This window comes from Oncorhynchus mykiss, chromosome 7 (genome assembly GCF_057628025.1).
Source record: "Oncorhynchus mykiss isolate SJ-2025 chromosome 7, ASM5762802v1, whole genome shotgun sequence".
Lineage (NCBI taxonomy): Eukaryota > Metazoa > Chordata > Actinopteri > Salmoniformes > Salmonidae > Oncorhynchus > Oncorhynchus mykiss.
The window spans coordinates 82,350,275-82,377,046 of record NC_143028.1 but is presented as its reverse complement, the minus strand read 5'-3'; the positions used below and the strand labels follow the sequence as shown (position 1 = coordinate 82,377,046).

At 49.1% G+C, this 26,772-nt stretch overlaps 1 protein-coding gene and 1 long non-coding RNA gene across 4 annotated transcripts; one reads left to right on the top strand and one right to left on the bottom strand.

Moving 5' to 3' along the window:
* The first annotated feature begins 246 nt into the window (after positions 1–246).
* Positions 247–25,023, top strand: pdhb (pyruvate dehydrogenase E1 subunit beta). 2 transcript variants are annotated; one of them, XM_090242092.1, is made up of 12 exons: positions 266–338; positions 435–494; positions 1,358–1,465; positions 2,118–2,180; positions 2,812–2,847; positions 3,127–3,280; positions 7,144–7,275; positions 13,820–13,930; positions 16,651–16,742; positions 18,277–18,418; positions 24,685–24,868; positions 24,929–25,023. In XM_090242092.1, the coding sequence occupies exons 1-11, from the start codon at positions 303–305 to the stop codon at positions 24,828–24,830; spliced, it is 1,080 nt and encodes a 359-aa protein (XP_090098218.1). In that variant the 5' UTR covers positions 266–302; the 3' UTR covers positions 24,831–24,868; positions 24,929–25,023. The 2 variants fall into 2 exon arrangements, with proteins under 2 accessions (XP_090098219.1, XP_090098218.1); XM_090242093.1 differs by having other exon boundaries at positions 247–338; positions 24,685–24,968.
* A 58-nt stretch (positions 25,024–25,081) lies between these two features.
* LOC149982695 (uncharacterized) lies at positions 25,082–26,101 on the bottom strand. Of its 2 annotated transcripts, none has more exons than XR_016497464.1 (2): positions 25,651–26,101; positions 25,082–25,458 (listed from the first exon to the last, which is right to left on the bottom strand). It is a non-coding gene; the product is annotated as an uncharacterized LOC149982695 (long non-coding RNA). The 2 variants fall into 2 exon arrangements; XR_016497463.1 differs by having other exon boundaries at positions 25,082–25,602; positions 25,651–26,100.
* Positions 26,102–26,772: the final 671 nt, after the last annotated feature.

Sequence of the window (26,772 nt, the reverse complement as noted above, 5' to 3'; positions counted from 1 at the left end):
AGCTAAGCACAAATGTCGGAATTGAAGCTCTGCTATGCTACATTTACGAATAGTTGGCTTTTTTTTTTTTTTGTAAAACAAAATACATTTCATTGGGATGCAAAAAGCTGGTTATGCTGCTTTTTGCTTTTGCCCTTGGATTTTCCCAGTCGCACAGAGTACTTCCGCTTCCTTTCCATGAGAATGGTCGTGATTGGTTTTCGACATCGATTGCCCTTGACTGACTCGCAAAGAAACGCTCTGATTGGATCTGATCCTTTCACAGGACAAGTCGCTCCTCCCTCACAGAGGACAGGTCAAAGATGGCGTCGATTAGGTGTTTTCTTCGCTCCGGGAAGGTGTTTATTCCTTTTTAATTCAAAGTTCAGACAATTATATTGTTCAAATACGGATGAGACCTTAACGAGAGCCATTTTCTGTCTTGTCTTGTGTAGAGTGCCGTCTCGGTGGTCCTGCGTAGAGAGTTCAGCAAGACCTCTCCAGCGGCTGTGCAGGTGAGAACTAGCTAGCATCTTTGCTAATCTAGCTAATAACCTTCACCGCAGCTATCAGCTGTGTGCACGACTAGCAATTATGCTGTTAAGAAAAGCAGTCAATTGTTTATACGGTAACATGTAGATTTACAGAAATCATGACATGTTAACCAGTTTTCGGGCTATGATGAACGTTGTATCCATGTGGGATGTCAAGGCCTGACCTTAGGCAATAGATCCGACCCGGTTACATACAGCTGCGCTATCATCGTATATTAAGACACCGCAGAGCCGGCACTAGAAATGTTTTGGAAAACGTGTACCTCAATCCAGGCTTGAGAAATGTTGTACCCCCGAATTGTCCCAATATCACAACTGCTACACCGAGAAGATTAAACGACTGATGTTTTTTTGGTAAACTGCCGTTTTGTCCTCGGCTGTGTAGCCACAGCAGCCATTTATTAAAGTGTCAAATGTATTTCATCTTGTATGTAATCAAATCTGGCATTTTTGTATGTAGTCTGATAAACCGTTTCATGTATGTCATATCTCCACTCAATATACTACTGCCGATCTTCATATGCTGTGGAGATCAAGATCCCTAACACCCTCTAACACCATCCCCACTTTATTAAAACAGTTCTGAAATCACATCGAGGTAGACGGAGAGATGGGAGAAACAGTATGAAGTTTTGGATTGCAGATTGAGCCCTGGTCTCTGGTGGGGAGAGGAGTTTATGTTGCTAGACCACAGGCTCTGCACTTGTTTTGATCTTTAAAGCGACAGATTCTGCTTGCAATGAAAAGGGCTATATAAAATGAATCTATGATTTTATTATCAAGTCATTTTTGTATAGTCACATCGTGTAATGTCTCTATTTCAGGTGAATGTCCGAGATGCCCTCAACCAGGCCATGGATGAGGAACTGGAGAGGGATGAGAAAGTCTTCCTTCTGGGGGAGGAGGTGGCCCAGTATGATGGAGCCTACAAGGTATGAGTACACAATGACAAACTACATGCAAATCAGGATGCAGATTTCAAAAGTTGTTTAAAATAAATATACACTAAATAAAAATATAAATGCAACATGTAAAGTGTTGGTTCCCCGTGTTTCATGAGCTGAAATAAAAAAAAATCCCAGAAATGTTCCATAAACACAAAAAGCTTATTTCTCTAAAATGTTGTGAACAAATGTGTTTACATCCCTGTCAGTGAGTATTTCGCCTTTGTGCTCCATGGTGGCGGTGGGATTATAGTATGGGCAGGCATAAGATTCCAGACAGCGGAAAAAATGTTTTAGTTTTGCATTTTATCGATTGCGATTTGAATGCACAGAAAGACTGAGGTCTGTTGTCGGTATCTGTATCTGTAATCGACAGATGCATGTCTATTCCCAGTCGTGTGAAATCCACAGATTAGGGCCTAATACATTTATTTATATGAACTGTAACTCAGTAAAATGTATTTTATTGTTGTTTATTTTTGTTCAATATATTTGTTCTGATATATTTTCTGTATTTGTTAATTGTAAATGTATTTCGTTCCATGATATTATTGTTAAAATATATTTATAATGTATTTTGTTCAAACTGATAATTTTGACTAGTTGATTGGTGTTTTTCTCCCGACTGGTGAATTTATAGGTGAGCAGGGGACTGTGGAAGAAGTATGGAGACAAACGAATCATCGACACGCCAATCACAGAGGTAAAAACAGACACACTGTAAACAAGACGATGCTGTTTTTTTTTCTTTATTTGTGTGTTGCGGCCCTAAATGTGATAGGCTCTGGAACGTGTTGCGGCCCTAAATGTGATGGGCTCTGGAACGTGTTGCGGCCCTAAATGTGATGGCCTCTGGAACGTGTTGCGGCCCTAAATGTGATGGGCTCTGGAACGTGTTGCGGCCCTAAATGTGATGGGCTCTGGAACGTGTTGCGGCCCTAAATGTAATGGGCTCTGGAACGTGTTGCGGCCCTAAATGTGATGGGCTCTGGAACGTGTTGCGGCCCTAAATGTAATGGGCTCTGGAACGTGTTGCGGCCCTAAATGTAATGGGCTCTGGAACGTGTTGCGGCCCTAAATGTAATGGCCTCTAGAAGGTGTTGCGGCCCTAAATGTGATGGCCTCTAGAAGGTGTTGCGGCCCTAAATGTGATGGCCTCTAGAAGGTGTTGCGGCCCTAAATGTGATGGCCTCTAGAAGGTGTTGCGGCCCTAAATGTGATGGCCTCTAGAAGGTGTTGCGGCCCTAAATGTGATGGGCTCTGGAACGTGTTGCGGCCCTAAATGTGATGGGCTCTGGAACGTGTTGTAACAGATGCATTTTCTCCCCTTACAGATGGGCTTTGCAGGCATTGCCGTTGGTGCGGCATTCGTAAGTCAATTAGTATTGTTATTATAATGGAATGTATGGACATGTTACTTTCTATAGGAATAGGACATTGTACAAGCATGTCTTCACTAACCCAATTTGAATGTCTGATCGTGGTAGGCAGATGAGACTTCTCATTAGGTGCATACCAAATGTCACCCTGCCCTCTACATAGGGCACCCTACATAGGGCCCATAAGGCTCTGGTCAGAAGTATTGCACGATCTGAAAAGTACACAATATAAGGACTAGACTCAACCGTCTTCTCCTCCTGTGTTTCCAGGCCGGGCTGAGGCCAATCTGTGAGTTCATGACGTGGAACTTCTCCATGCAAGCCATCGACCAGGTGATCAACTCAGCTGCTAAGACCTACTACATGTCAGCCGGAGCCCAGCCTGTCCCCATTGTGTTCCGCGGTCCCAACGGCTCCTCTGCAGGTAAATAAACAAACATCTATGCCTGTCGTTTTCCCCAATCCTGGTCCTTGGGACTCAAGGGTGCACATTTTTAGTTTTTGCCCTCGCCCTGACACACCTGTTTAACAAACAAAGGCTTTGAAAAGGAAATGATTAGTTGAATCAAGTGTCTTAGTGCTAGAGGAGAAACACTAGCATCTCTTTGGATCAGCATGGGGAAACACTAGCATCTCTCTGGATCAGCATGGGGAAACACTAGCATCTCTCTCTTTGGATCAGCATGGGGAAACACTAGCATCTCTCTGGATCAGCTTGGGGAAACACTAGCATCTCTTTGGATCAGCATGGGGAAACACTAGCATCTCTCCCTTTGGATCAGCTTGGGGAAACACTAGCATCTCTTTGGATCAGCATGGGGAAACACTAGCATCTCTCTGGATCAGCTTGGGGAAACACTAGCATCTCTTTGGATCAGCATGGGGAAACACTAGCATCTCTCCCTTTGGATCAGCTTGGGGAAACACTAGCATCTCTCCCTTTGGGTCAGCATGGGGAAACACTAGCATCTCTCCCTTTGGGTCAGCATGGGGAAACACTAGCATCTCTCTCTTTGGGTCAGCATGGGGAAACACTAGCATCTCTCTCTTTGGGTCAGCATGGGGAAACACTAGCATCTCTCTCTTTGGGTCAGCATGGGGAAACACTAGCATCTCTCTCTTTGGATCAGCATGGGGAAACACTAGCATCTCTCTCTTTGGATCAGCATGGGGAAACACTAGCATCTCTCCCTTTGGATCAGCATGGGGAAACACTAGCATCTCTCCCTTTGGGTCAGCATGGGGAAACACTAGCATCTCTCTCTTTGGGTCAGCATGGGGAAACACTAGCATCTCTCTCTTTGGATCAGCATGGGGAAACACTAGCATCTCTCCCTTTGGATCAGCATGGGGAAACACTAGCATCTCTCCCTTTGGATCAGCATGGGGAAACACTAGCATCTCTCCCTTTGGATCAGCATGGGGAAACACTAGCATCTCTCCCTTTGGGTCAGCATGGGGAAACACTAGCATCTCTCCCTTTGGGTCAGCATGGGGAAACACTAGCATCTCTCCCTTTGGGTCAGCATGGGGAAACACTAGCATCTCTCCCTTTGGATCAGCATGGGGAAACACTAGCATCTCTCCCTTTGGGTCAGCATGGGGAAACACTAGCATCTCTCCCTTTGGGTCAGCATGGGGAAACACTAGCATCTCTCCCTTTGGATCAGCATGGGGAAACACTAGCATCTCTCTCTTTGGATCAGCATGGGGAAACACTAGCATCTCTCTCTTTGGGTCAGCATGGGGAAACACTAGCATCTCTCTCTTTGGGTCAGCATGGGGAAACACTAGCATCTCTCTCTTTGGATCAGCATGGGGAAACACTAGCATCTCTCCCTTTGGATCAGCATGGGGAAACACTAGCATCTCTCCCTTTGGGTCAGCATGGGGAAACACTAGCATCTCTCCCTTTGGATCAGCATGGGGAAACACTAGCATCTCTCCCTTTGGGTCAGCATGGGGAAACACTAGCATCTCTCTCTTTGGGTCAGCATGGGGAAACACTAGCATCTCTCTCTTTGGATCAGCATGGGGAAACACTAGCATCTCTCTCTTTGGATCAGCATGGGGAAACACTAGCATCTCTCTCTTTGGATCAGCATGGGGAAACACTAGCATCTCTCTCTTTGGATCAGCATGGGGAAACACTAGCATCTCTCTCTTTGGATCAGCATGGGGAAACACTAGCATCTCTCCCTTTGGATCAGCATGGGGAAACACTAGCATCTCTCTCTTTGGATCAGCATGGGGAAACACTAGCATCTCTCTCTTTGGGTCAGCATGGGGAAACACTAGCATCTCTTTGGATCAGCATGGGGAAACACTAGCATCTCTCTCTTTGGATCAGCATGGGGAAACACTAACATCTCTCCCTTTGGATCAGCATGGGGAAACACTAGCATCTCTTCCTTTGGATCAGCATGGGGAAACACTAGCATCTCTCCCTTTGGGTCAGCATGGGGAAACACTAGCATCTCTCCCTTTGGGTCAGCATGGGGAAACACTAGCATCTCTTTGGATCAGCATGGGGAAACACTAGCATCTCTCTCTTTGGATCAGCATGGGGAAACACTAGCATCTCTCTCTTTGGATCAGCATGGGGAAACACTAGCATCTCTCTCTTTGGATCAGCATGGGGAAACACTAGCATCTCTCCCTTTGGATCAGCATGGGGCAACACTAGCATCTCTCTCTTTGGATCAGCATGGGGAAACACTAGCATCTCTCCCTTTGGATCAGCATGGGGAAACACTAGCATCTCTCCCTTTGGATCAGCATGGGGAAACACTAGCATCTCTCCCTTTGGGTCAGCATGGGGAAACACTAGCATCTCTCCCTTTGGGTCAGCATGGGGAAACACTAGCATCTCTCCCTTTGGATCAGCATGGGGAAACACTAGCATCTCTCTCTTTGGATCAGCATGGGGAAACACTAGCATCTCTCCCTTTGGATCAGCATGGGGAAACACTAGCATCTCTCCCTTTGGGTCAGCATGGGGAAACACTAGCATCTCTCCCTTTGGGTCAGCATGGGGAAACACTAGCATCTCTCCCTTTGGATCAGCATGGGGAAACACTAGCATCTCTCTCTTTGGATCAGCATGGGGAAACACTAGCATCTCTCTCTTTGGATCAGCATGGGGAAACACTAGCATCTCTCTTTGGATCAGCTTGGAGAAACACTAGCATCTCTCTTTGGATCAGCATGGGGAAACACTAGCATCTCTCTCTTTGGATCAGCATGGGGAAACACTAGCATCTCTCTCTTTGGATCAGCATGGGGAAACACTAGCATCTCTCTCTTTGGATCAGCATGGGGAAACACTAGCATCTCTCTCTTTGGATCAGCATGGGGAAACACTAGCATCTCTCTCTTTGGATCAGCATGGGGAAACACTAGCATCTCTCTCTTTGGATCAGCATGGGGAAACACTAGCATCTCTCTCTTTGGATCAGCATGGGGAAACACTAGCATCTCTCCCTTTGGATCAGCATGGGGAAACACTAGCATCTCTCTTTGGATCAGCATGGAGAAACACTAGCATCTCTCTCTTTGGATCAGCATGGGGAAACACTAGCATCTCTCTCTTTGGATCAGCATGGGGAAATACTAGCATCTCTCTTTGGGTCAGCATGGGGAAACACTAGCATCTCTCTCTTTGGATCAGCATGGAGAAACACTAGCATCTCTCTCTTTGGGTCAGCATGGGGAAACACTAGCATCTCTTTGGATCAGCATGGGGAAACACTAGCATCTCTGCCTTTGGATCAGCATGGGGAAACACTAGCATCTCTCCCTTTGGATCAGCATGGGGAAACACTAGCATCTCTCTCTTTGGATCAGCATGGGGAAACACTAGCATCTCTCTCTTTGGATCAGCATGGAGAAACACTAGCATCTCTCCCGTTGGATCAGCATGGGGAAACACTAGCATCTCTCCCTTTGGGTCGGCAGGTTGAAACACTAGCATCTCTTTGGATCAGCATGGGGAAACACTAGCATCTCTCCCTTTGGATCAGCATGGGGAAACACTAACATCTCTCCCTTTGGATCAGCATGGAGAAACACTAGCATCTCTCCCGTTGGATCAGCATGGGGAAACACTAGCATCTCTCCCTTTGGATCAGCATGGGGAAACACTAGCATCTCTCCCTTTGGATCAGCATTGGGAAACACTAGCATCTCTTTGGATCAGCATGGGGAAACACTAGCATTCTTTTTTCTTTCTGGGATAGTTGAAATGTCATTGGGTAAAGAATGTTATTTTTGTTATTTTGTCTGCAGGTGTGGCAGCCCAACACTCCCAGTGCTTCGCTGCCTGGTACGGCCACTGCCCCGGTCTCAAAGTAGTCAGTCCCTGGAACTCTGAGGACGCCAGAGGGCTCCTCAAAGCAGCTATCAGGGACAACAACCCTGGTGAGCAATAATCTGCATCCCAAATGCCACCCTATTCCCTATATAGTGCACTACTTCTGGGGGACTAGGGTCCATTTTGTCTTTCCGTGACTCCTTGCATCTTATCTCCTCGCTACCTCAAAGGTATTGGAGATACAGTGAGCTCCAAAAGTATTGGGATAGTGACACATTTTGTGTTTTGGCTCTGTACTCCAGCACTGAGTGACAAAGTTACAAACGCACAAATATCATACCCACAAGACATGCTAACCTCTCACCATTACAATAACAGGGGAGGTTAGCATTTTATATCATACCCCCAAGACATGCTAACCTCTCACCATTACAATAACCGAGTAGGTTAGCATTTTATATCATACCCCCAAGACATGCTAACCTCTCACCATTACAATAACCGAGTAGGTTAGCATTTTATATCATACCCCCAAGACATGCTAACCTCTCACCATTACAATAACAGAGTAGGTTAGCATTTTATATCATACCCACAAGACATGCTAACCTCTCACCATTACAATAACAGGGGAGGTTAGCATTTTATATCATACCCCCAAGACATGCTAACCTCTCACCATTACAATAACAGGGGCGGTTAGCATTTTATATCATACCCCCAATACATGCTAACCTCTCACCATTACAATAACAGGGGAGGTTAGCATTTTATATCATACCCCCAAGACATGCTAACCTCTCACCATTACAATAACAGGGGAGGTTAGCATTTTATATCATACCCCCAAGACATGCTAACCTCTCACCATTTTATATCATACCCCCCAAGACATGCTAACCTCTCACCATTACAATAACAGGGGAGGTTAGCATTTTATATCATACCTCCAAGACATGCTAACCTCTCACCATTACAATAACAGGGGAGGTTAGCATTTTATATCATACCCCCAAGACATGCTAACCTCTCACCATTTTATATCATACCCCCAAGACATGCTAACCTCTCACCATTTTATATCATACCCCCAAGACATGCTAACCTCTCACCATTACAATAACTGGGGAGGTTAGCATTTTATATCATACCCCCAAGACATGCTATCCTCTCACCATTTTATATCATACCCCCAAGACATGCTAACCTCTCACCATTACAATAACAGGGGTAGTTAGCATTTTATATCATACCCCCAAGACATGCTAACCTCTCATTACAATAACAGGGGAGGTTAGTATTCTTTGCAGGGTATCTTTGCAGGGTTGTCTAACTTTCTCACTCATAATTTATTCATGCTTCATTCAGGATTATCTGTAACCGTGGTAGCGTCCACATTAATGTAGAAGTGTTTAGAAGAATGTAGAAACGTTCTAGAATTATTTATAGTAAAAGTGACTCCAAAATGACACACTACATTATTTACCATTTAATTTCTATTGTGTACAAAATAATCCGAAACACAACCAAAACAAACCACGAATTCATCCTTCCACTATCTAGCATCACCAGCTTGATGTAGTCGTTGCCTGCTCGGAATATGGGACTACCTTCTGACTGTTCCAATGCTTTTGGTCACCTTTTAAATGGGGGTACTATGTACCAGTAATGCCCTCATGTAAAACTGACAGCCTGTACTTTAACCTCCTAGTCATTGTATCGTTTCAAATCCAAAGTGCTGGAGTACACAGACAAAACAAATAAACATTTCACTGTCCCAATACTTTGAGCTCATTGTAGTACAGTTTAGTTCATCAGCCATGGTGTACAACATTGGTAGCTAAGAGCTGGACTACGGTCTACAGTCCATACCTAAATAAACCAACTAAGGGTCCCTAGGGGGACGCCCCGCCCGGGGTCCCTAGGAGGATGCCCCTTGGTCCCCAGGAGGTGGTGGTCCCCAGGAGGACGTCCCTAGAAGGTGGTGGTCCCCAGGAGGACGCCCCTAGGAGGTGGTGGTCCCTAGGAGGACGTCCCTAGGAGGACGCCCCCAGGTCCCTAGGAGGACGCCCCCAGGTCCCTAGGAGGTGGTGGTCCCTAGGAGGACGCCCCCCGGGGTCCCTAGGAGGTGGTGGTCCCCAGGAGGACGCCCCCCGGGTCCCCAGGAGGGTGCCCCTTGGTCCCTAGGAGGTGGTGTTCCCCAGGAGGTGTTGGTACCTAGGAGGACGTCCCTAGGAGGGGGTGGTCCCCAGGAGGATGCCCCTAGGAGGTGGTGGTCCCTAGGAGGATGCCCCCAGGTCCCTAGGAGGACGCCCCCAGGTTCCTAGGAGGTGGTGGTCCCTAGGAGGACGCCCCCCGGGGTCCCTAGGAGGTGGTCCCTAGGAGGTGGTGGTCCCTAAGAGGACGCCCCTTGGTCCCTAGGAGGTGGTGTTCCCCAGGAGGTGTTGGTACCTAGGAGGACGTCCCCAGGAGGTGGTGGTCCCTAGGAGGATGCCCCTTGGTCCCCAGGAGGTGGTGGTCCCCAGGAGGACGTCCCTAGAAGGTGGTGGTCCCTAGGAGGTTGTGGTCCCTAGGAGGACGCCCCCAGGTTCCTAGGAGGTGGTGGTCCCTAGGAGGTGGTGGTCCCCAGGAGGGTGCCCCCAGATCCCTGGGTGGTGGTCCCTAGGAGGTGGTGGTCCCTAAGAGGACGCCCCTTGGTCCCCAGGAGGTGGTGTTCCCCAGGAGGTGTTGGTACCTAGGAGGACGTCCCCAGGAGGTGGTGGTCCCCAGGAGGTGGTCCCTAGGAGGACGTCCCTTGGAGGGGGTGGTCCCCAGGAGGATACCCCTAGGAGGTGGTGGCCCCTAGGAGGACGCCCCCAGGTCCCTAGGAGGTGGTGGTCCCTAGGAGGAAGTCCCTAGGTGGTGGTGGTCCCTAGGAGGACGTCCCCAGGAGGTGGTGGTCCCCAGGAGGTGGTGGTACCTAGGAGGACGCCCCCCGGGGTCCCTAGGAGGACGACCCCCTTGGTCCCTAGGAGGTGGGGGTCCCCAGGAGGTGGTGGTACCTAGGAGGACGCCCCCAGGTCCCTAGGAGGTGGTGGTCCCTAGGAGGAAGCCCCTAGGTCCCTAGGGGGTGGTGGTCCCTAGGGGGTGGTGGTCCCCAGGAGGTGGTGGTACCTAGGAGGACGCCCTCAGGTCCCTAGGAGGTGGTGGTCCCTAGGAGGACGCCCTCAGGTCCCTAGGAGGTGGTGGTCCCTAGGAGGAAGCCCCTAGGTCCCTAGGGGGTGGTGGTCCCCAGGAAGTGGTGGTCCCCAGGAGGGCGCCCCCAGATCCCTAGGTGGTGGTCCCTAGGAGGTGGTGGTCCCTAGGAGGATGCCCCCAGGTCCCCAGGAGGTGTTGGTCCCCAGGAGGACCCCATCAGGTCCCTAGGAGGTGGTGGTCCCTAGGAGGACGCCCCCCGGGGTCCCTAGGACGCCCCCGGGGTCCCTAGGAGGTGGTCCCTAGGAGGTGGTGGTCCCTAAGAGGACGCCCCTTGGTCCCTAGGAGGTGGTGTTCCCCAGGAGGTGTTGGTACCTAGGAGGACGTCCCCAGGAGGTGGTGGTCCCTAGGAGGATGCCCCTTGGTCCCCAGGAGGTGGTGGTCCCCAGGAGGACGTCCCTAGGAGGTGGTGGTCCCTAGGAGGACGCCCCCCGGGGTCCCGAGGACGCCCCCCGGGGTCCCTAGGAGGTGGTGGTCCCCAGGAGGACGCCCCCTGGGTCCCCAGGAGGGTGCCCCCAGATCCCTGGGTGGTGGTCCCTAGGAGGTGGTGGTCCCTAAGAGGACGCCCCTTGGTCCCTAGGAGGTGGTGTTCCCCAGGAGGTGTTGGTACCTAGGAGGACGTCCCCAGGAGGTGGTGGTCCCCAGGAGGTGGTCCCTAGGAGGACGTCCCTAGGAGGGGGTGGTCCCCAGGAGGATGCCCCTAGGAGGTGGTGGCCCCTAGGAGGACGCCCCCAGGTCCCTAGGTGGTGGTGGTCCCTAGGAGGAAGTCCCTAGGTGGTGGTGGTCCCTAGGAGGACGTCCCTAGGAGGTGGTGGTCCCCAGGAGGTGGTGGTACCTAGGAGGACGCCCCCCGGGGTCCCTAGGAGGACGACCCCCTTGGTCCCTAGGAGGTGGGGGTCCCCAGGAGGTGGTGGTACCTAGGAGGACGCCCTCAGGTCCCTAGGAGGTGGTGGTCCCTAGGAGGACGCCCTCAGGTCCCTAGGAGGTCCCTAGGAGGAAGCCCCTAGGTCCCTAGGGGGTGGTGGTCCCCAGGAAGTGGTGGTCCCCAGGAGGGCGCCCCCAGATCCCTAGGTGGTGGTCCCTAGGAGGTGGTGGTCCCTAGGAGGATGCCCCCAGGTCCCCAGGAGGTGTTGGTCCCCAGGAGGACCCCATCAGGTCCCTAGGAGGTGGTGGTCCCTAGGAGGACGCCCCTAGGAGGTGGTGGTCCCTAGGAGGACGCCCCTAGGAGGTGGTGGTCCCCAGGAGGACGCCCCCCAGGTCCCTAGGAGGTGGTGGTCCCCAGGAGGACCCCATCAGGTCCCTAGGAGGTGGTGGTCCCTAGGAGGACGCCCCCCGGGGTCCCTAGGACGCCCCCGGGGTCCCTAGGAGGTGGTCCCTAGGAGGTGGTGGTCCCTAAGAGGACGCCCCTTGGTCCCTAGGAGGTGGTGTTCCCCAGGAGGTGTTGGTACCTAGGAGGACGTCCCCAGGAGGTGGTGGTCCCTAGGAGGATGCCCCTTGGTCCCCAGGAGGTGGTGGTCCCCAGGAGGACGTCCCTAGGAGGTGGTGGTCCCTAGGAGGACGCCCCCCGGGGTCCCGAGGACGCCCCCCGGGGTCCCTAGGAGGTGGTGGTCCCCAGGAGGACGCCCCCTGGGTCCCCAGGAGGGTGCCCCCAGATCCCTGGGTGGTGGTCCCTAGGAGGTGGTGGTCCCTAAGAGGACGCCCCTTGGTCCCTAGGAGGTGGTGTTCCCCAGGAGGTGTTGGTACCTAGGAGGACGTCCCCAGGAGGTGGTGGTCCCCAGGAGGTGGTCCCTAGGAGGACGTCCCTAGGAGGGGGTGGTCCCCAGGAGGATGCCCCTAGGAGGTGGTGGCCCCTAGGAGGACGCCCCCAGGTCCCTAGGTGGTGGTGGTCCCTAGGAGGAAGTCCCTAGGTGGTGGTGGTCCCTAGGAGGACGTCCCTAGGAGGTGGTGGTCCCCAGGAGGTGGTGGTACCTAGGAGGACGCCCCCCGGGGTCCCTAGGAGGACGACCCCCTTGGTCCCTAGGAGGTGGGGGTCCCCAGGAGGTGGTGGTACCTAGGAGGACGCCCTCAGGTCCCTAGGAGGTGGTGGTCCCTAGGAGGACGCCCTCAGGTCCCTAGGAGGTGGTGGTCCCTAGGAGGAAGCCCCTAGGTCCCTAGGGGGTGGTGGTCCCCAGGAAGTGGTGGTCCCCAGGAGGGCGCCCCCAGATCCCTAGGTGGTGGTCCCTAGGAGGTGGTGGTCCCTAGGAGGATGCCCCCAGGTCCCCAGGAGGTGTTGGTCCCCAGGAGGACCCCATCAGGTCCCTAGGAGGTGGTGGTCCCTAGGAGGACGCCCCTAGGAGGTGGTGGTCCCTAGGAGGACGCCCCTAGGAGGTGGTGGTCCCCAGGAGGACGCCCCCCAGGTCCCTAGGAGGTGGTGGTCCCCAGGAGGACGCCCCCTGGGTCCCCAGGAGGGTGCCCCCAGATCCCTGGGTGGTGGTCCCTAGGAGGTGGTGGTCCCTAAGAGGACGCCCCTTGGTCCCTAGGAGGTGGTGTTCCCCAGGAGGTGTTGGTACCTAGGAGGACGTCCCCAGGAGGTGGTGGTCCCCAGGAGGTGGTCCCTAGGAGGACGTCCCTAGGAGGGGGTGGTCCCCAGGAGGATGCCCCTAGGAGGTGGTGGCCCCTAGGAGGACGCCCCCAGGTCCCTAGGTGGTGGTGGTCCCTAGGAGGAAGTCCCTAGGAGGTGGTGGTCCCCAGGAGGTGGTGGTACCTAGGAGGACGCCCCCCGGGGTCCCTAGGAGGACGACCCCCTTGGTCCCTAGGAGGTGGGGGTCCCCAGGAGGTGGTGGTACCTAGGAGGACGCCCTCAGGTCCCTAGGAGGTGGTGGTCCCTAGGAGGACGCCCTCAGGTCCCTAGGAGGTGGTGGTCCCTAGGAGGAAGCCCCTAGGTCCCTAGGGGGTGGTGGTCCCCAGGAAGTGGTGGTCCCCAGGAGGGCGCCCCCAGATCCCTAGGTGGTGGTCCCTAGGAGGTGGTGGTCCCTAGGAGGATGCCCCCAGGTCCCCAGGAGGTGTTGGTCCCCAGGAGGACCCCATCAGGTCCCTAGGAGGTGGTGGTCCCTAGGAGGACGCCCCTAGGAGGTGGTGGTCCCTAGGAGGACGCCCCTAGGAGGTGGTGGTCCCCAGGAGGACCCCCCCCCCAGGTCCCTAGGAGGTGGTGGTCCCTAGGAGGACATCCCTAGGAGGTGGTGGTCCCCAGGAGGACGCCCCCAGGTCCCTAGGAGATTGTGGTCCCCAGGAGGACGCCCCCAGGTCCCTAGGAGGTGGTGGTCGAGGATGAGAGGGATCACTGTAGATCTGCTCATGTCCTGTAGTGTAGACATTTAAGTAACCATGGTGACGTGTGCTAATCGAAAAACCCTTTTTAATGTATTTTTCCTTCAACAGTGGTGTTCCTGGAGAATGAGCTGATGTACGGTGTGCCCTTTGACCTGTCTGAGGAGGTTATGCACAAAGACTTTGTCTTACCTATTGGAAAGGCCAAGGTGGAAAGACAAGGTAGGTAGCAAGAGCTGGAGAGAAGGATTTATATATTTTTTTTGTGATAATGTAAATGTTCATTGTAACATCCCCTGTTAAAACATTGAGATAATTGATAATTTCATTGTGAAAGATAATTGATCATTTCATTGTGAAAGATAATTGATCATTTCATTGTGAAAGATAATTGATCGCTTCATTGTGGAAGATAATCGATCCTTAGGAGGACGTATTTCATTGTGAAAGATAATTGATCATTTCATTGTGAAAGATAATTGATCATTTCATTGTGAAAGATAATTGCTCGTTTCATTGTGAAAGATAATTGATCGCTTCATTGTGGAAGATAATCGATCATTTCATTGTGAAAGATAATTGATCATTTCATTGTGAAAGATAATTGATCGCTTCATTGTGGAAGATAATCGATCATTTCATTGTGAAAGATAATTGATCATTTCATTGTGAAAGATAATTGATCATTTCATTGTGAAAGATAATTGATCATTTCATTGTGAAAGATAATTGATCATTTCATTGTGAAAGATAATTGATCATTTCATTGTGAAAGATAATTGCTCGTTTCATTGTGAAAGATAATTGATCGCTTCATTGTGGAAGATAATCGATCATTTCATTGTGAAAGATAATTGATCATTTCATTGTGAAAGATAAACGATCATTTCATTGTGGAAGATAATCGATAATTTCATTGTGGAAGATAATCGATAATTTCATTGTGAAAGATAATTGATCGTTTCATTGTGAAAGATAATTGATGTAGCATTGTTAGCAAATTGCATCGTTGATAAAGCAAATTAGCATGATGTCTTAATTGAGATCTTCATCGGTCTGCGTCCCAAATCTGGTCAAAGGTAGTTTACACAGTGTTACAGATCGGATTCACACCTCCTGACCTTTTCCACATTTTGATGTGTTTAAGCCTGATTTTACATTTTGTTACAGCTTTAACTCTATAATTTATTGCATTATTTCCCCCCTCATCAATCTACACACAATATCCCATAATGACAAAGAAAACAAGTTTTTTCGAAATGTTTGCTAATTTATATATGTAAAAAATATATTTACTGAAATCACATTTACATAAGTATTCAGACCCTTTACTCGGTACTTTGTTGAAGCACCTTTTGCAGTGATTACAGCCTCGAGTCTTCTTGGGTATGACGCTACAAGCTTGGCACACCTGTATTTGGGGAGTTTCTCCCATTCTTCTCTGCAGATCCTCTCAAGCTCTGTCAGGTTGGATGGGGAGCGTCGCTGCACAGCTTTTTTAAGGTCTCTTCAGAGATGTTCGATCGGGTTCAAGTCCGGGCTCTGGCTGTGTCACTCAAGGACATTCAGAGACTTGTCCTGAAGCCACTCCCGCATTGTCTTGGTTGTATGCTTAGGGTCGTTGTCCTGTTGGAAGGTGATCCTTTGCCCCAGTCTGAGGTCCTGAGCACACTGGAGCAGGTTTTCATCAAGGATCTCTCTGTACTTTGCTCTGTTCATCTTTCCCTTGATCCTGACTAGTCTCCCAGTCCCTGCCTCTGAAAAACATCCCCACAGCATGATGCTGCCACCACCATGCTTCACCGTAGGGATGGTTCCAGGTTTCCTCCAGACGTGATGAATGGCATAGAGGCCAGAGAGTTCAATCTTGGTTCCATCAGACCAGAGAATCTTGTTTCTTGTGGTCTGAGAGTCTTTAGGTGTCTTTTGGCAAACTCCAAGTGGGCTGTCATGTGCCTTATACTGAGGAGTGGCTTCTGTCTGGCCACTCTACCATAAAGGCCTGATTGCTGGAGTGCTGCAGAGATTGTTGTCCATCTGGAATGTTCTCCCATCTACACAGGGACTTTAGAGCTCTGTCAGAATGACCATTGAGTTTCTGGTCACCTCCCTGACCAAGACCCTTCTCCCCTGATTGCTCAGTTTGGCCGGGCGACCAGCTCTAGGAAAAGTCTTGGTGGTTCTAAACTTCTTCCATTTAAGAATGATGGAGGCCACCGTGTTCTTGGATCTTCAATGCTTCAGAAATGTGTTGGTACCCTTCCTCAGATCTGTGCCTCGACACAATCCTATCTCAAAGCTGTATAGAAAATTCCTTCGACCTCATGGCTTGGTTTCTGCTCTGACATGCCCTGTCAACTGTGGGACCTTATATAGACAGATGTGTGCCTTTCCAAATCATGTCCAATCAATTGAATTTACCTCAGGTGGACTCCAATCAAGTTGTAGAAGCATTTCAAGGATCAATGGAAACAGGATGCACCTGAGCTTTATTCAAAGTCTCATTGCAAAGGGTCTGAAAACATATGTAAATAGGGTATTTCTGTTTTTTATTTTGAGCACATTTGCAAAAAATGGTTACACCTGTTTTTGCTTTGTCATTATGGGGTATTGTGATGTCATTATGGGGTATTGTGATGTCATTATGGGGTATTGTGATGTCATTATGGGGTATTGTGATGTCATTATGGGGTATTGTGATGTCATTATGGGGTATTGTGTGTAGAAAGACGAGGAACATTTTTTATTTAATCCGTTTTAGAATAAGGCGCTAACGTAACAACGTGGGAAGAAGTCAAGGGGGGTGTGGCTAGTTTCTGAATGCACTGCGTGTTGAATTCAGTTTGTAACACAACAAAATGTGGGAAAAGTCAAGGGGTGTGTGGCTAGTTTCTGAATGCATTACAAAACGTTTGTACCCAACCGTTGTGTGTTTTGGTCAGGAACTCACATCACTCTCGTGTCACATTCCCGGTGTGTGGGGTTCTGCCTGGATGCTGCGGCCGTCCTGGCTAAAGAGGGGGTTGAATGTGAGGTGAGTGTCGTCTTCAGTTATGTGGTTTAAAAAATTAACAGATTTCTATTGGTTTACGTATAAACTAAACCAATAGGAACTCCCACTGCTCTTGCAATGTCACTACTTTCTATCTATTGTTGAATACTTCTACACTTACAAATAAGGTTTGAGGTTGTAGTTGGCGAGTGTGTTTTAAATAAGGTTTGAGGTTGTACATGTCGTCTGGCGGTGTAGGCCCCTGCTTCTGGAGCACATGGACGTTGTAAACGCTGGCCGCATGAGTTCAATCCATCTCACTGCTCTGTCAGCACTCTCCTACACATCACCTCTATCTAATAGATTTACAAACCCCCCCCCCCCCCAGGACAACATTACCAAAGTACTGTTCTCTCCACTGCTGTTTTGTCCCCTGCTAGGTGGTTATAACCTGGTCTCTCCCCTGCTAGGTGGTTATAACCTGGTCTGTCCCCTGCTAGGTGGTTATAACCTGGTCTGTCCCCTGCTAGGTGGTTATAACCTGGTCTGTCCCCTGCTAGGTGGTTATAGCCTTGTCTGTCCCCTGCTTGGTGGTTATAACCTGGTCTGTCCCCTGCTAGGTGGTTATAACCTGGTCTGTCCCCTGCTAGGTGGTTATAACCTGGTCTGTCCCCTGCTAGGTGGTTATAGCCTTGTCTGTCCCCTGCTTGGTGGTTATAACCTGGTCTGTCCCCTGCTTGGTGGTTATAACCTGGTCTGTCCCCTGCTAGGTGGTTATAGCCTCGTCTGTCCCCTGCTAGGTGGTTATAGCCTCGTCTGTCCCCTGCTTGGTGGTTAACCTGTTCTGTCCCCTGCTAGGTGGTTATAACCTGGTCTGTCCCCTGCTAGGTGGTTATAACCTGTTCTGTCCCCTGCTAGGTGGTTATAACCTGGTCTGTCCCCTGCTAGGTGGTTATAACCTGGTCTGTCCCCTGCTAGGTGGTTATAGCCTCGTCTGTCCCCTGCTTGGTGGTTATAACCTGGTCTGTCCCCTGCTAGGTGGTTATAACCTGGTCTGTCCCCTGCTAGGTGGTTATAACCTGGTCTGTCCCCTGCTAGGTGGTTATAGCCTCGTCTGTCCCCTGCTTGGTGGTTATAACCTGGTCTGTCCCCTGCTAGGTGGTTATAGCCTCGTCTGTCCCCTGCTAGGTGGTTATAGCCTCGTCTGTCCCCTGCTTGGTGGTTAACCTGTTCTGTCCCCTGCTAGGTGGTTATAACCTGTTCTGTCCCCTGCTAGGTGGTTATAACCTGTTCTCTCCCCTGCTAGGTGGTTATAACCTGGTCTCTCCCCTGCCAGGTGGTTATAACCTGGTCTCTCCCCTGCCAGGTGGTTATAACCTGGTCTCTCCCCTGCCAGGTGGTTATAACCTGGTCTCTCCCCTGCCAGGTGGTTATAACCTGGTCTCTCCCCTGCCAGGTGGTTATAACCTGGTCTCTCCCCTGCTAGGTGGTTATAACCTGGTCTCTCCCCTGCTAGGTGGTTATAACCTGGTCTCTCCCCTGCTAGGTGGTTATAACCTGGTCTCTCCCCTGCTAGGTGGTTAACCTGCGTACCATAAGACCTCTGGATGTGGAGACCATTGAGGCCAGCGTGATGAAGACTGGCCATCTGGTCACGGTGGAAGGGGGCTGGCCTCAGTACGGAGTAGGGGCTGAGATCTGTGCCAGGATCATGGAGGGTACGTGCTCTTGATTTTTATACATACATAGACTGGTTTCCCGGATGCAGATTAAGCCTGGTTTTGGACTGAAGTATTTCCATTGGAGATTTGCCATTGAACCGTTTTTTTTAGTCCATGACTTTGTCATTGTTGTGTATTCATAACACCATGCATCCCCATGCTGTCGTTTCTGAAGGCTAAGCTAGGTTGGGCCTCTGTAAACATGGGTGAACTAGATGGAATGCTGCCTGGGAAGATCAGGTTGCTGGTAGAAGTGATGTTGGAGGGCCAGTACAGGCATGGGAGTACATACACTGAACACAAATATATATATAAGTGTTGGTCCCTCATGAAACATGAGCTGAAATAAAATATCACAGAAATGTTCCAGACGCACAAAAAGCTGATTTCTCTAAAATGTTGTGAACACATTTGTTTACATCCCGGGTTAGTGAGCATATCTCCTTTTGCCAAGATAATCCATTCACCTGACAGGTGCGGCATATCAAGAAGCTGATTAAACAGCATGATTATTACACAGGTGCACCTTGTGCTGGGGGACAATAAAGGGCCACTCTAAAATGTGCAGTTTTGTCACTCAACACAATACCACAGATATCTCAAGATTTGAGGGAGCCTGTAATTGGCATACTGACTGCAGGAATGTCCACCAGAGAATTAAATGTTTATTTCTCTACCATAATCCTCCCCCAACGTCGTTTTAGAGAGTTTGGTAGTACGTCCAGCCGGCCTCACAACCACAGATGTTGTCATTGTTGTGAACAACGCCATGGTGGCGGTGGGGTTACGGTATGGGGGCAGGCATAAGCTACGGACAATGAACACAATTGCATGTTATCGATGGCAAATTTAATGCACAGAATTACCATGACAAGATCCCGGGGCCCTTTTTTTTTTAAGGTATCTGTGACCAACAGATCTGTATCGTGTGAAATACACATATTAGGGCCTAATCAATTTATTGAAATTGACTGATTCCCTCAGTAAAATCAATGAAATGGCTGCATGTTGTGTTTATATTTCTGTTCAGTGTAGTAGGAATACAGGCATGTGAATATACAGTGCCTTGCGAAAGTATTCGGCCCCCTTGAACTTTGCGACCTTTTGCCACATTTCAGGCTTCAAACATAAAGATATAACACTGTATTTTTTTTGTGAAGAATCAGCAACAAGTGGAACACAATCATGAAGTGGAACGACATTTATTGGATATTTCAAACTTTTTTAACAAATCAAAAACTGAAAAATTGGGCGTGCAAAATTATTCAGCCCCCTTAAGTTAATACTTTGTAGCGCCACCTTTTGCTGCGATTACAGCTGTAAGTCGCTTGGGGTATGTCTCTATCAGTTTTGCACATCGAGAGACTGACATTTTTTCCCATTCCTCCTTGCAAAACAGCTCGAGCTCAGTGAGGTTGGATGGAGAGCATTTGTGAACAGCAGTTTTCAGTTCTTTCCACAGATTCTCGATTGGATTCAGGTCTGGACTTTGACTTGGCCATTCTAACACCTGGATATGTTTATTTTTGAACCATTCCATTGTAGATTTTGCTTTATGTTTTGGATCATTGTCTTGTTGGAAGACAAATCTCCGTCCCAGTCTCAGGTCTTTTGCAGACTCCATCAGGTTTTCTTCCAGAATGGTCCTGTATTTGGCTCCATCCATCTTCCCATCAATGTTAACCATCTTCCCTGTCCCTGCTGAAGAAAAGCAGGCCCAAACCATGATGCTGCCACCACCATGTTTGACAGTGGGGATGGTGTGTTCAGCTGTGTTGCTTTTACGCCAAACATAACGTTTTGCATTGTTGCCAAAAAGTTCAATTTTGGTTTCATCTGACCAGAGCACCTTCTTCCACATGTTTGGTGTGTCTCCCAGGTGGCTTGTGGCAAACTTTAAACAACACTTTTTATGGATATCTTTAAGAAATGGCTTTCTTCTTGCCACTCTTCCATAAAGGCCAGATTTGTGCAATATACGACTGATTGTTGTCCTATGGACAGAGTCTCCCACCTCAGCTGTAGATCTCTGCAGTTCATCCAGAGTGATCATGGGCCTCTTGGCTGCATCTCTGATCAGTCTTCTCCTTGTATGAGCTGAAAGTTTAGAGGGACGGCCAGGTCTTGGTAGATTTGCAGTGGTCTGATACTCCTTCCATTTCAATATTATCGCTTGCACAGTGCTCCTTGGGATGTTTAAAGCTTGGGAAATCTTTTTCTATCCAAATCCGGCTTTAAACTTCTTCACAACAGTATCTCGGACCTGCCTGGTGTGTTCCTTGTTCTTCATGATGCTCTCTGCGCTTTTAACGGACCTCTGAGACTATCACAGTGCAGGTGCATTTATACGGAGACTTGATTACACACAGGTGGATTGTATTTATCATCATTAGTCATTTAGGTCAACATTGGATCATTCAGAGATCCTCACTGAACTTCTGGAGAGAGTTTGCTGCACTGAAAGTAAAGGGGCTGAATAATTTTGCACGCCCAATTTTTCAGTTTTTGATTTGTTAAAAAGGTTTGAAATATCCAATAAATGTCGTTCCACTTCATGATTGTGCCCCACTTGTTGTTGATTCTTAACAAAAAAATACAGTTTTATATCTTTATGTTTGAAGCCTGAAATGTGGCAAAAGGTCGCAAAGTTCAAGGGGGCCGAATACTTTCGCAAGGCACTGTATACAATGCATTGGGAGGATATTCAGAACCCGTTTCCACATTTTATTACAGCCTTATTCTGAAATTGATTAAATTGCTTTTTTCCCCTCATCAATCTACACACAATACCCCCTAATGTCATCACAATACCCCCTAATGTCATCACAATACCCCCTAATGTCATCACAATACCCCCTAATGTCATCACAATACCCCCTAATGTCATCACAATGCCCCCTAATGACATCACAATACCCCCTAATGACAAAGTATATACAGGTTTTTAGAAAAAAGAAACAATACCTAATTTACATAAGTATTCAGACCCTTTTGCTATGAGACTAAATTGAGCTCAGGTGCATCCTGTTTCCATTGATCATCCTTGAGATGTTTCTACAACTTGATTGGAGTCCACCTCTGGTCAATTCAATTGATTAGACATGATTTGGAAAGGCACACGCCTGTCTATATAAGGTCCCACAGTTGACAGCGCATGTCAGAGCAAAAACCAATCCATGAGATCGAAGGAATTCTCCGTAGAGCTCCGAGACAGGATTGTCGGCACACATCTGGGGAAGGGTACCAAAAAATGTCTGCAGCATTGAACAAGAACACAGTGGCCTCCATCATTCTTAAATGGAAGAAGTTTGGAACCACCAAGACTCTTCTTAGAACTGGCTGCCTAGCCAAACTGAGCAATCAGGGGAGCAGGGCCTTGGTCAGAGAGGTGACCAAGAACTTGGTCACTCTGATGGAGCACCAGAGTTCCTCTGTGTAGATGGGAGAACCTTCCAGAAGGACAACCATCTCTGCAGCACTCCACCAACCAGGCCTTTATGGTAGAGTGGCCAGACGGAAGCCACTCCTCAGTAAAAGGCACATGACAGCCCACTTGGAGTTTGTGCCAAAAGGCACCTAAAGGACTCAGACCATGAGAAACAAGATTCTCTGGTCTGACGAAACCAAGATTGAACTCTTTAGCCTGAATGCCAAGCGTAACATCTGGAGGAAACCTGGCACCATCCCTACGATGAAGCATGGTGGTGGCAGCATCATGCTGTCCGGATGTTTTTCAGCGTCAGGGGCTGGGAGAGGCTAGTCAGGATCGAGGGAACGATGAACGGAGCAAAGTACCAAGAGATCCTTGATGAAAACCTGCTCCAGAGCGCTCAGGACCTCAGACTGGGGCAAACGTTCACCTTCCAACAGGACAACGACACAAGGTACACAGCCAAGACAACGCGGGAGTGGCTTCTGGACAAGTCTCGGAGTGGCTTCTGGACAAGTCTCGGAGTGGCTTCTGGACAAGTCTCGGAGTGGCTTCTGGACAAGTCTCGGAGTGGCTTCTGGACAAGTCTCGGAGTGGCTTCTGGACAAGTCTCGGAGTGGCTTCTGGACAAGTCTCGGAGTGGCTTCTGGACAAGTCTCGGAGTGGCTTCTGGACAAGTCTCGGAGTGGCTTCTGGACAAGTCTCGGAGTGGCTTCTGGACAAGTCTCGGAGTGGCTTCTGGACAAGTCTCGGAGTGGCTTCTGGACAAGTCTCGGAGTGGCTTCTGGACAAGTCTCGGAGTGGCTTCTGGACAAGTCTCGGAGTGGCTTCTGGACAAGTCTCGGAGTGGCTTCTGGACAAGTCTCGGAGTGGCTTCTGGACAAGTCTCGGAGTGGCTTCTGGACAAGTCTCGGAGTGGCTTCTGGACAAGTCTCGGAGTGGCTTCTGGACAAGTCTCGGAGTGGCTTCTGGACAAGTCTCGGAGTGGCTTCTGGACAAGTCTCGGAGTGGCTTCTGGACAAGTCTCGGAGTGGCTTCTGGACAAGTCTCGGAGTGGCTTCTGGACAAGTCTCGGAGTGGCTTCTGGACAAGTCTCGGAGTGGCTTCTGGACAAGTCTCGGAGTGGCTTCTGGACAAGTCTCGGAGTGGCTTCTGGACAAGTCTCGGAGTGGCTTCTGGACAAGTCTCGGAGTGGCTTCTGGACAAGTCTCGGAGTGGCTTCTGGACAAGTCTCGGAGTGGCTTCTGGACAAGTCTCGGAGTGGCTTCTGGACAAGTCTCGGAGTGGCTTCTGGACAAGTCTCTGAATGTCCTTGAGTGGCCCAACCAGAGCCCAGACTTGAACCTGATCAAACATCTCTGGATAGACCTGAAAATAGCTATTCAGCGACGCTCTCCATCCAACCTGACAGAGCTTGAGAGGTTCTGCAGAGAAGAATGGGAGAAACTCCCCAAATACAGGTGTGCCAAGCTTGTAGCGTCATACCCAAGAAGACTCGAGGCTGTAATCACTGCCAAAGGTACTTCAATAAAGTACTGAGTAAAGAGTATGAATATTTATTTAAATAAGGTATTTCAGGTTTGTGTGTTGTTTTTGGCTAACCTGTTTTTGCTTTGTCATTATGGGGTGTTGTGTGTAGATTGATGTGGAATTTTGTTTTTTTTATCCATTTTACAATAAGTAACGTAACTAAATGTGGAACATGTCAAGGGGTCTGGATACTTTCCGAAGGGGAAATGGGGAAAGTGTTTTGAGTTAACAATTTAAAAAGCATGAAGCACATACACAAGTGGCCTCCAACTGGTCTTAAACGCAGGGAAAACTAAATGCATGCTATTCAACCAATCAACTACTTCTCAGATAGATTTCAGTGTGTCAAATCGGAGGGCCTGTTGCCCGGACCTCTGGCAGTCTCTATGGGGTTGCCACAAGGTTCAATTCTCGGGCCGACTCTCTTCTCTGTATACATCAATGATGTCGCTCAGGGGAAACCAAATGCATGCTATTCAACCAATCACTGCCCGCACCTGCTCGCCCGTCCAGCATCACTACTCTGGACGGATCTGAATACGTGGACAACTACAGATACCTAGGTGTCTGGTTAGACTGTAAACTCTCCTTTCAGACTCCCATTAAGCATCTCCAATCCAAAATGTAATCTAGAATTGGCTTCCTATATCGCAACAAGGCGTCCTTCACTCATGCTGCCAAACATACCCTCGTAAAACTGACTATCCTACCGATCCTCGACTTCGGTGATGTCATCTATAAAATAGCCTCCAACACTCTACTCAGCAAACTAGCTTTAAGCACCAGCTGTCAGAGCAGCTCACAGATCACTGCACCTGTACATAGCCCATCTGTAAACAGCCCATCTATCTACCTACCTCATCCCCATACTGAATTTATGTATTTATCTTGCTCCTTTGCACCCCAGTATCTCTACCTGCACATTCATCTTCTGCACATCTACCATTCCAGTGTTTAATTACTATATTGTAATTACTTCGCCACCATGGCCTATTTATTGCCTTAAGGGAATTATCTTACCTCATTTGCACTCACTGTATATAGACTTTTTGTTTTCTTTTGTTCTACTGTATTATGGACTGTATGTTTTGTTTATTCCATGTGTAACTCTGTGTTGTTGTCTGTCCACACTGCTATGCTTTATCTTGGCCAGGTCGCAATTGCAAATGAGAACTTGTTCTCAACTAGCCTACCTGGTTAAATAAAGGTGTTCTCAACTAGCCTACCTGGTTAAATAAAGGTGTTCTCAACTAGCCTACCTGGTAAAATAAGTATAAATACTAATGATCTGTCCTGTTTCCAGGCCCAGCCTTCAACTACCTGGATGCCCCTGCAGTCCGCGTGACCGGTGTCGACATCCCCATGCCCTACGCTAAGATCCTGGAGGACCACAGTGTACCTCAGATCAAAGACATCATCTTCACAGTCAAGAAGGTCTTGAATATGTAAACATACCAATGTCCCCCTCCCTCTCCCACCGTGTCTGCCTGTCTCCCTGTCCCTCCCACCGTGTCTGCCTGTCTCCCTGTCTCTCCCACCGTGTCTGCCTGTCTCTCCCACCGTGTCTGCCTGTCTCTCCCACCGTGTCTGCCTGTCTCTCCCACCGTGTCTGCCTGTCTCTCCCACCGTGTCTGCCTGTCTCTCCCACCGTGTCTGCCTGTCTCTCCCACCGTGTCTGCCTGTCTCTCCCACCGTGTCTGCCTGTCTCTCCCACCGTGTCTGCCTGTCTCTCCCACCGTGTCTGCCTGTCTCTCCCACCGTGTCTGCCTGTCTCTCCCACCGTGTCTGCCTGTCTCTCCCACCGTGTCTGCCTGTCTCTCCCACCGTGTCTGCCTGTCTCTCCCACCGTGTCTGCCTGTCTCTCCCACCGTGTCTGCCTGTCTCTCCCACCGTGTCTGCCTGTCTCTCCCACCGTGTCTGCCTGTCTCTCCCACCGTGTCTGCCTGTCTCTCCCACCGTGTCTGCCTGTCTCTCCCACCGTGTCTCCCTGTCTCTCCCACCGTGTCTGCCTGTCTCTCCCACCGTGTCTGCCTGTCTCTCCCACCGTGTCTGCCTGTCTCTCTCCCACCGTGTCTGCCTGTCTCTCTCCCACCGTGTCTGCCTGTCTCTCTCCCACCGTGTCTGCCTGTCTCTCTCCCACCGTGTCTGCCTGTCTCTCTCCCACCGTGTCTGCCTGTCTCTCTCCCACCGTGTCTGCCTGTCTCTCTCCCACCGTGTCTGCCTGTCTCTCTCCCACCGTGTCTCCCTGTCTCTCTCCCACTGTGTCTGCCTGTCTCTCTCCCACCACTCCTCTCCTTGCAAACCAACCTTATTAAACTTCTAAGTACCTATAAGTACTTATTTACTTATACAATAGTAAGTACTTGTAAAGTAAATACTTATTTCCTCCCCCATGTCAACTTAACGGTAAATATACGCACATCACATGACTACATGAAAATAGTCCAAATAGTTAGATACTGTAATACCTACAAGTACTTCCACTTCCGTTTCCTGATTGGTTGGTGGACAGACAAGCTGGTGACGTCAAACTAACTCATCAACATTGTACAGATCTGTCAATGATCCGATGATGGAAAGACTAAAGTCAAAGAAATGTATAGTTGATTTAATGGAGTGTATTTATTATGGCCGATAATTATTGTAACTCCTGTGTTATTTTTTTGTTGCTGTAAAATGGCTTTGTTACAGAAATAAAACTCCCCATTTTATCAGAAATAATAATGTTGTTTTTTATTCTCACGCTTGGTGATGAGGTTGAACAACTAGGGACAAGTATGCATTACACGCTTGGTGATGAGGTTGAACAACTAGGGACAAGTATGCATTACACGCTTGGTGATGAGGTTGAACAACAAGGGACAAGTATGCAATCACCAAGGGTGTAAGAGGTTGAACAACTAGGGACAAGTATGCATTACACGCTTGGTGATGAGGTTGAACAACTAGGGACAAGTATGCATTACACCCTTGGTGAGGAGGTTGAACAACTAGGGACAAGTATGCATTACACGCTTGGTGATGAGGTTGAACAACTAGGGACAAGTATGCATTACACCCTTGGTGAGGAGGTTGAACAACTAGGGACAAGTATGCATTACACCCTTGGTGAGGAGGTTGAACAACAAGGGACAAGTATGCATGAGAGAGGGCTCGATGAGAGACGGTGGGGCACACATTGTTGGATTTCTTCACGGAGCACAAATAATTATGGAGCATTTCCTAAATTCAAACAGACCCTCTGCAACAACAAAAAAATGACTCAAAAGTCATCCAGTAAAATACTACTTGAGTAAATGTCTAAAAGTAACTGATTTTAAATGTACTTTGCCATGCTGGAGTCAAATATATACATCGAATTCCTGATATTAAGCAAAGCAGACACTCCCAA

What these genes read in the sequence shown, in the direction of transcription:
- pdhb (XM_090242092.1), top strand. Translation starts at nt 303, where the DNA reads ATGGCGTCGATTAGGTGTTTTCTTCGCTCCGGGAAG. An exon ending in AGTATGATGGAGCCTACAAG is followed by an intron (nt 1,466 to 2,117) that starts GTATGAGTACAC and finishes GTGAATTTATAG; the next exon opens with GTGAGCAGGGGACTGTGGAA. An exon ending in TTGCCGTTGGTGCGGCATTC is followed by an intron (nt 2,848 to 3,126) that starts GTAAGTCAATTA and finishes CTGTGTTTCCAG; the next exon opens with GCCGGGCTGAGGCCAATCTG.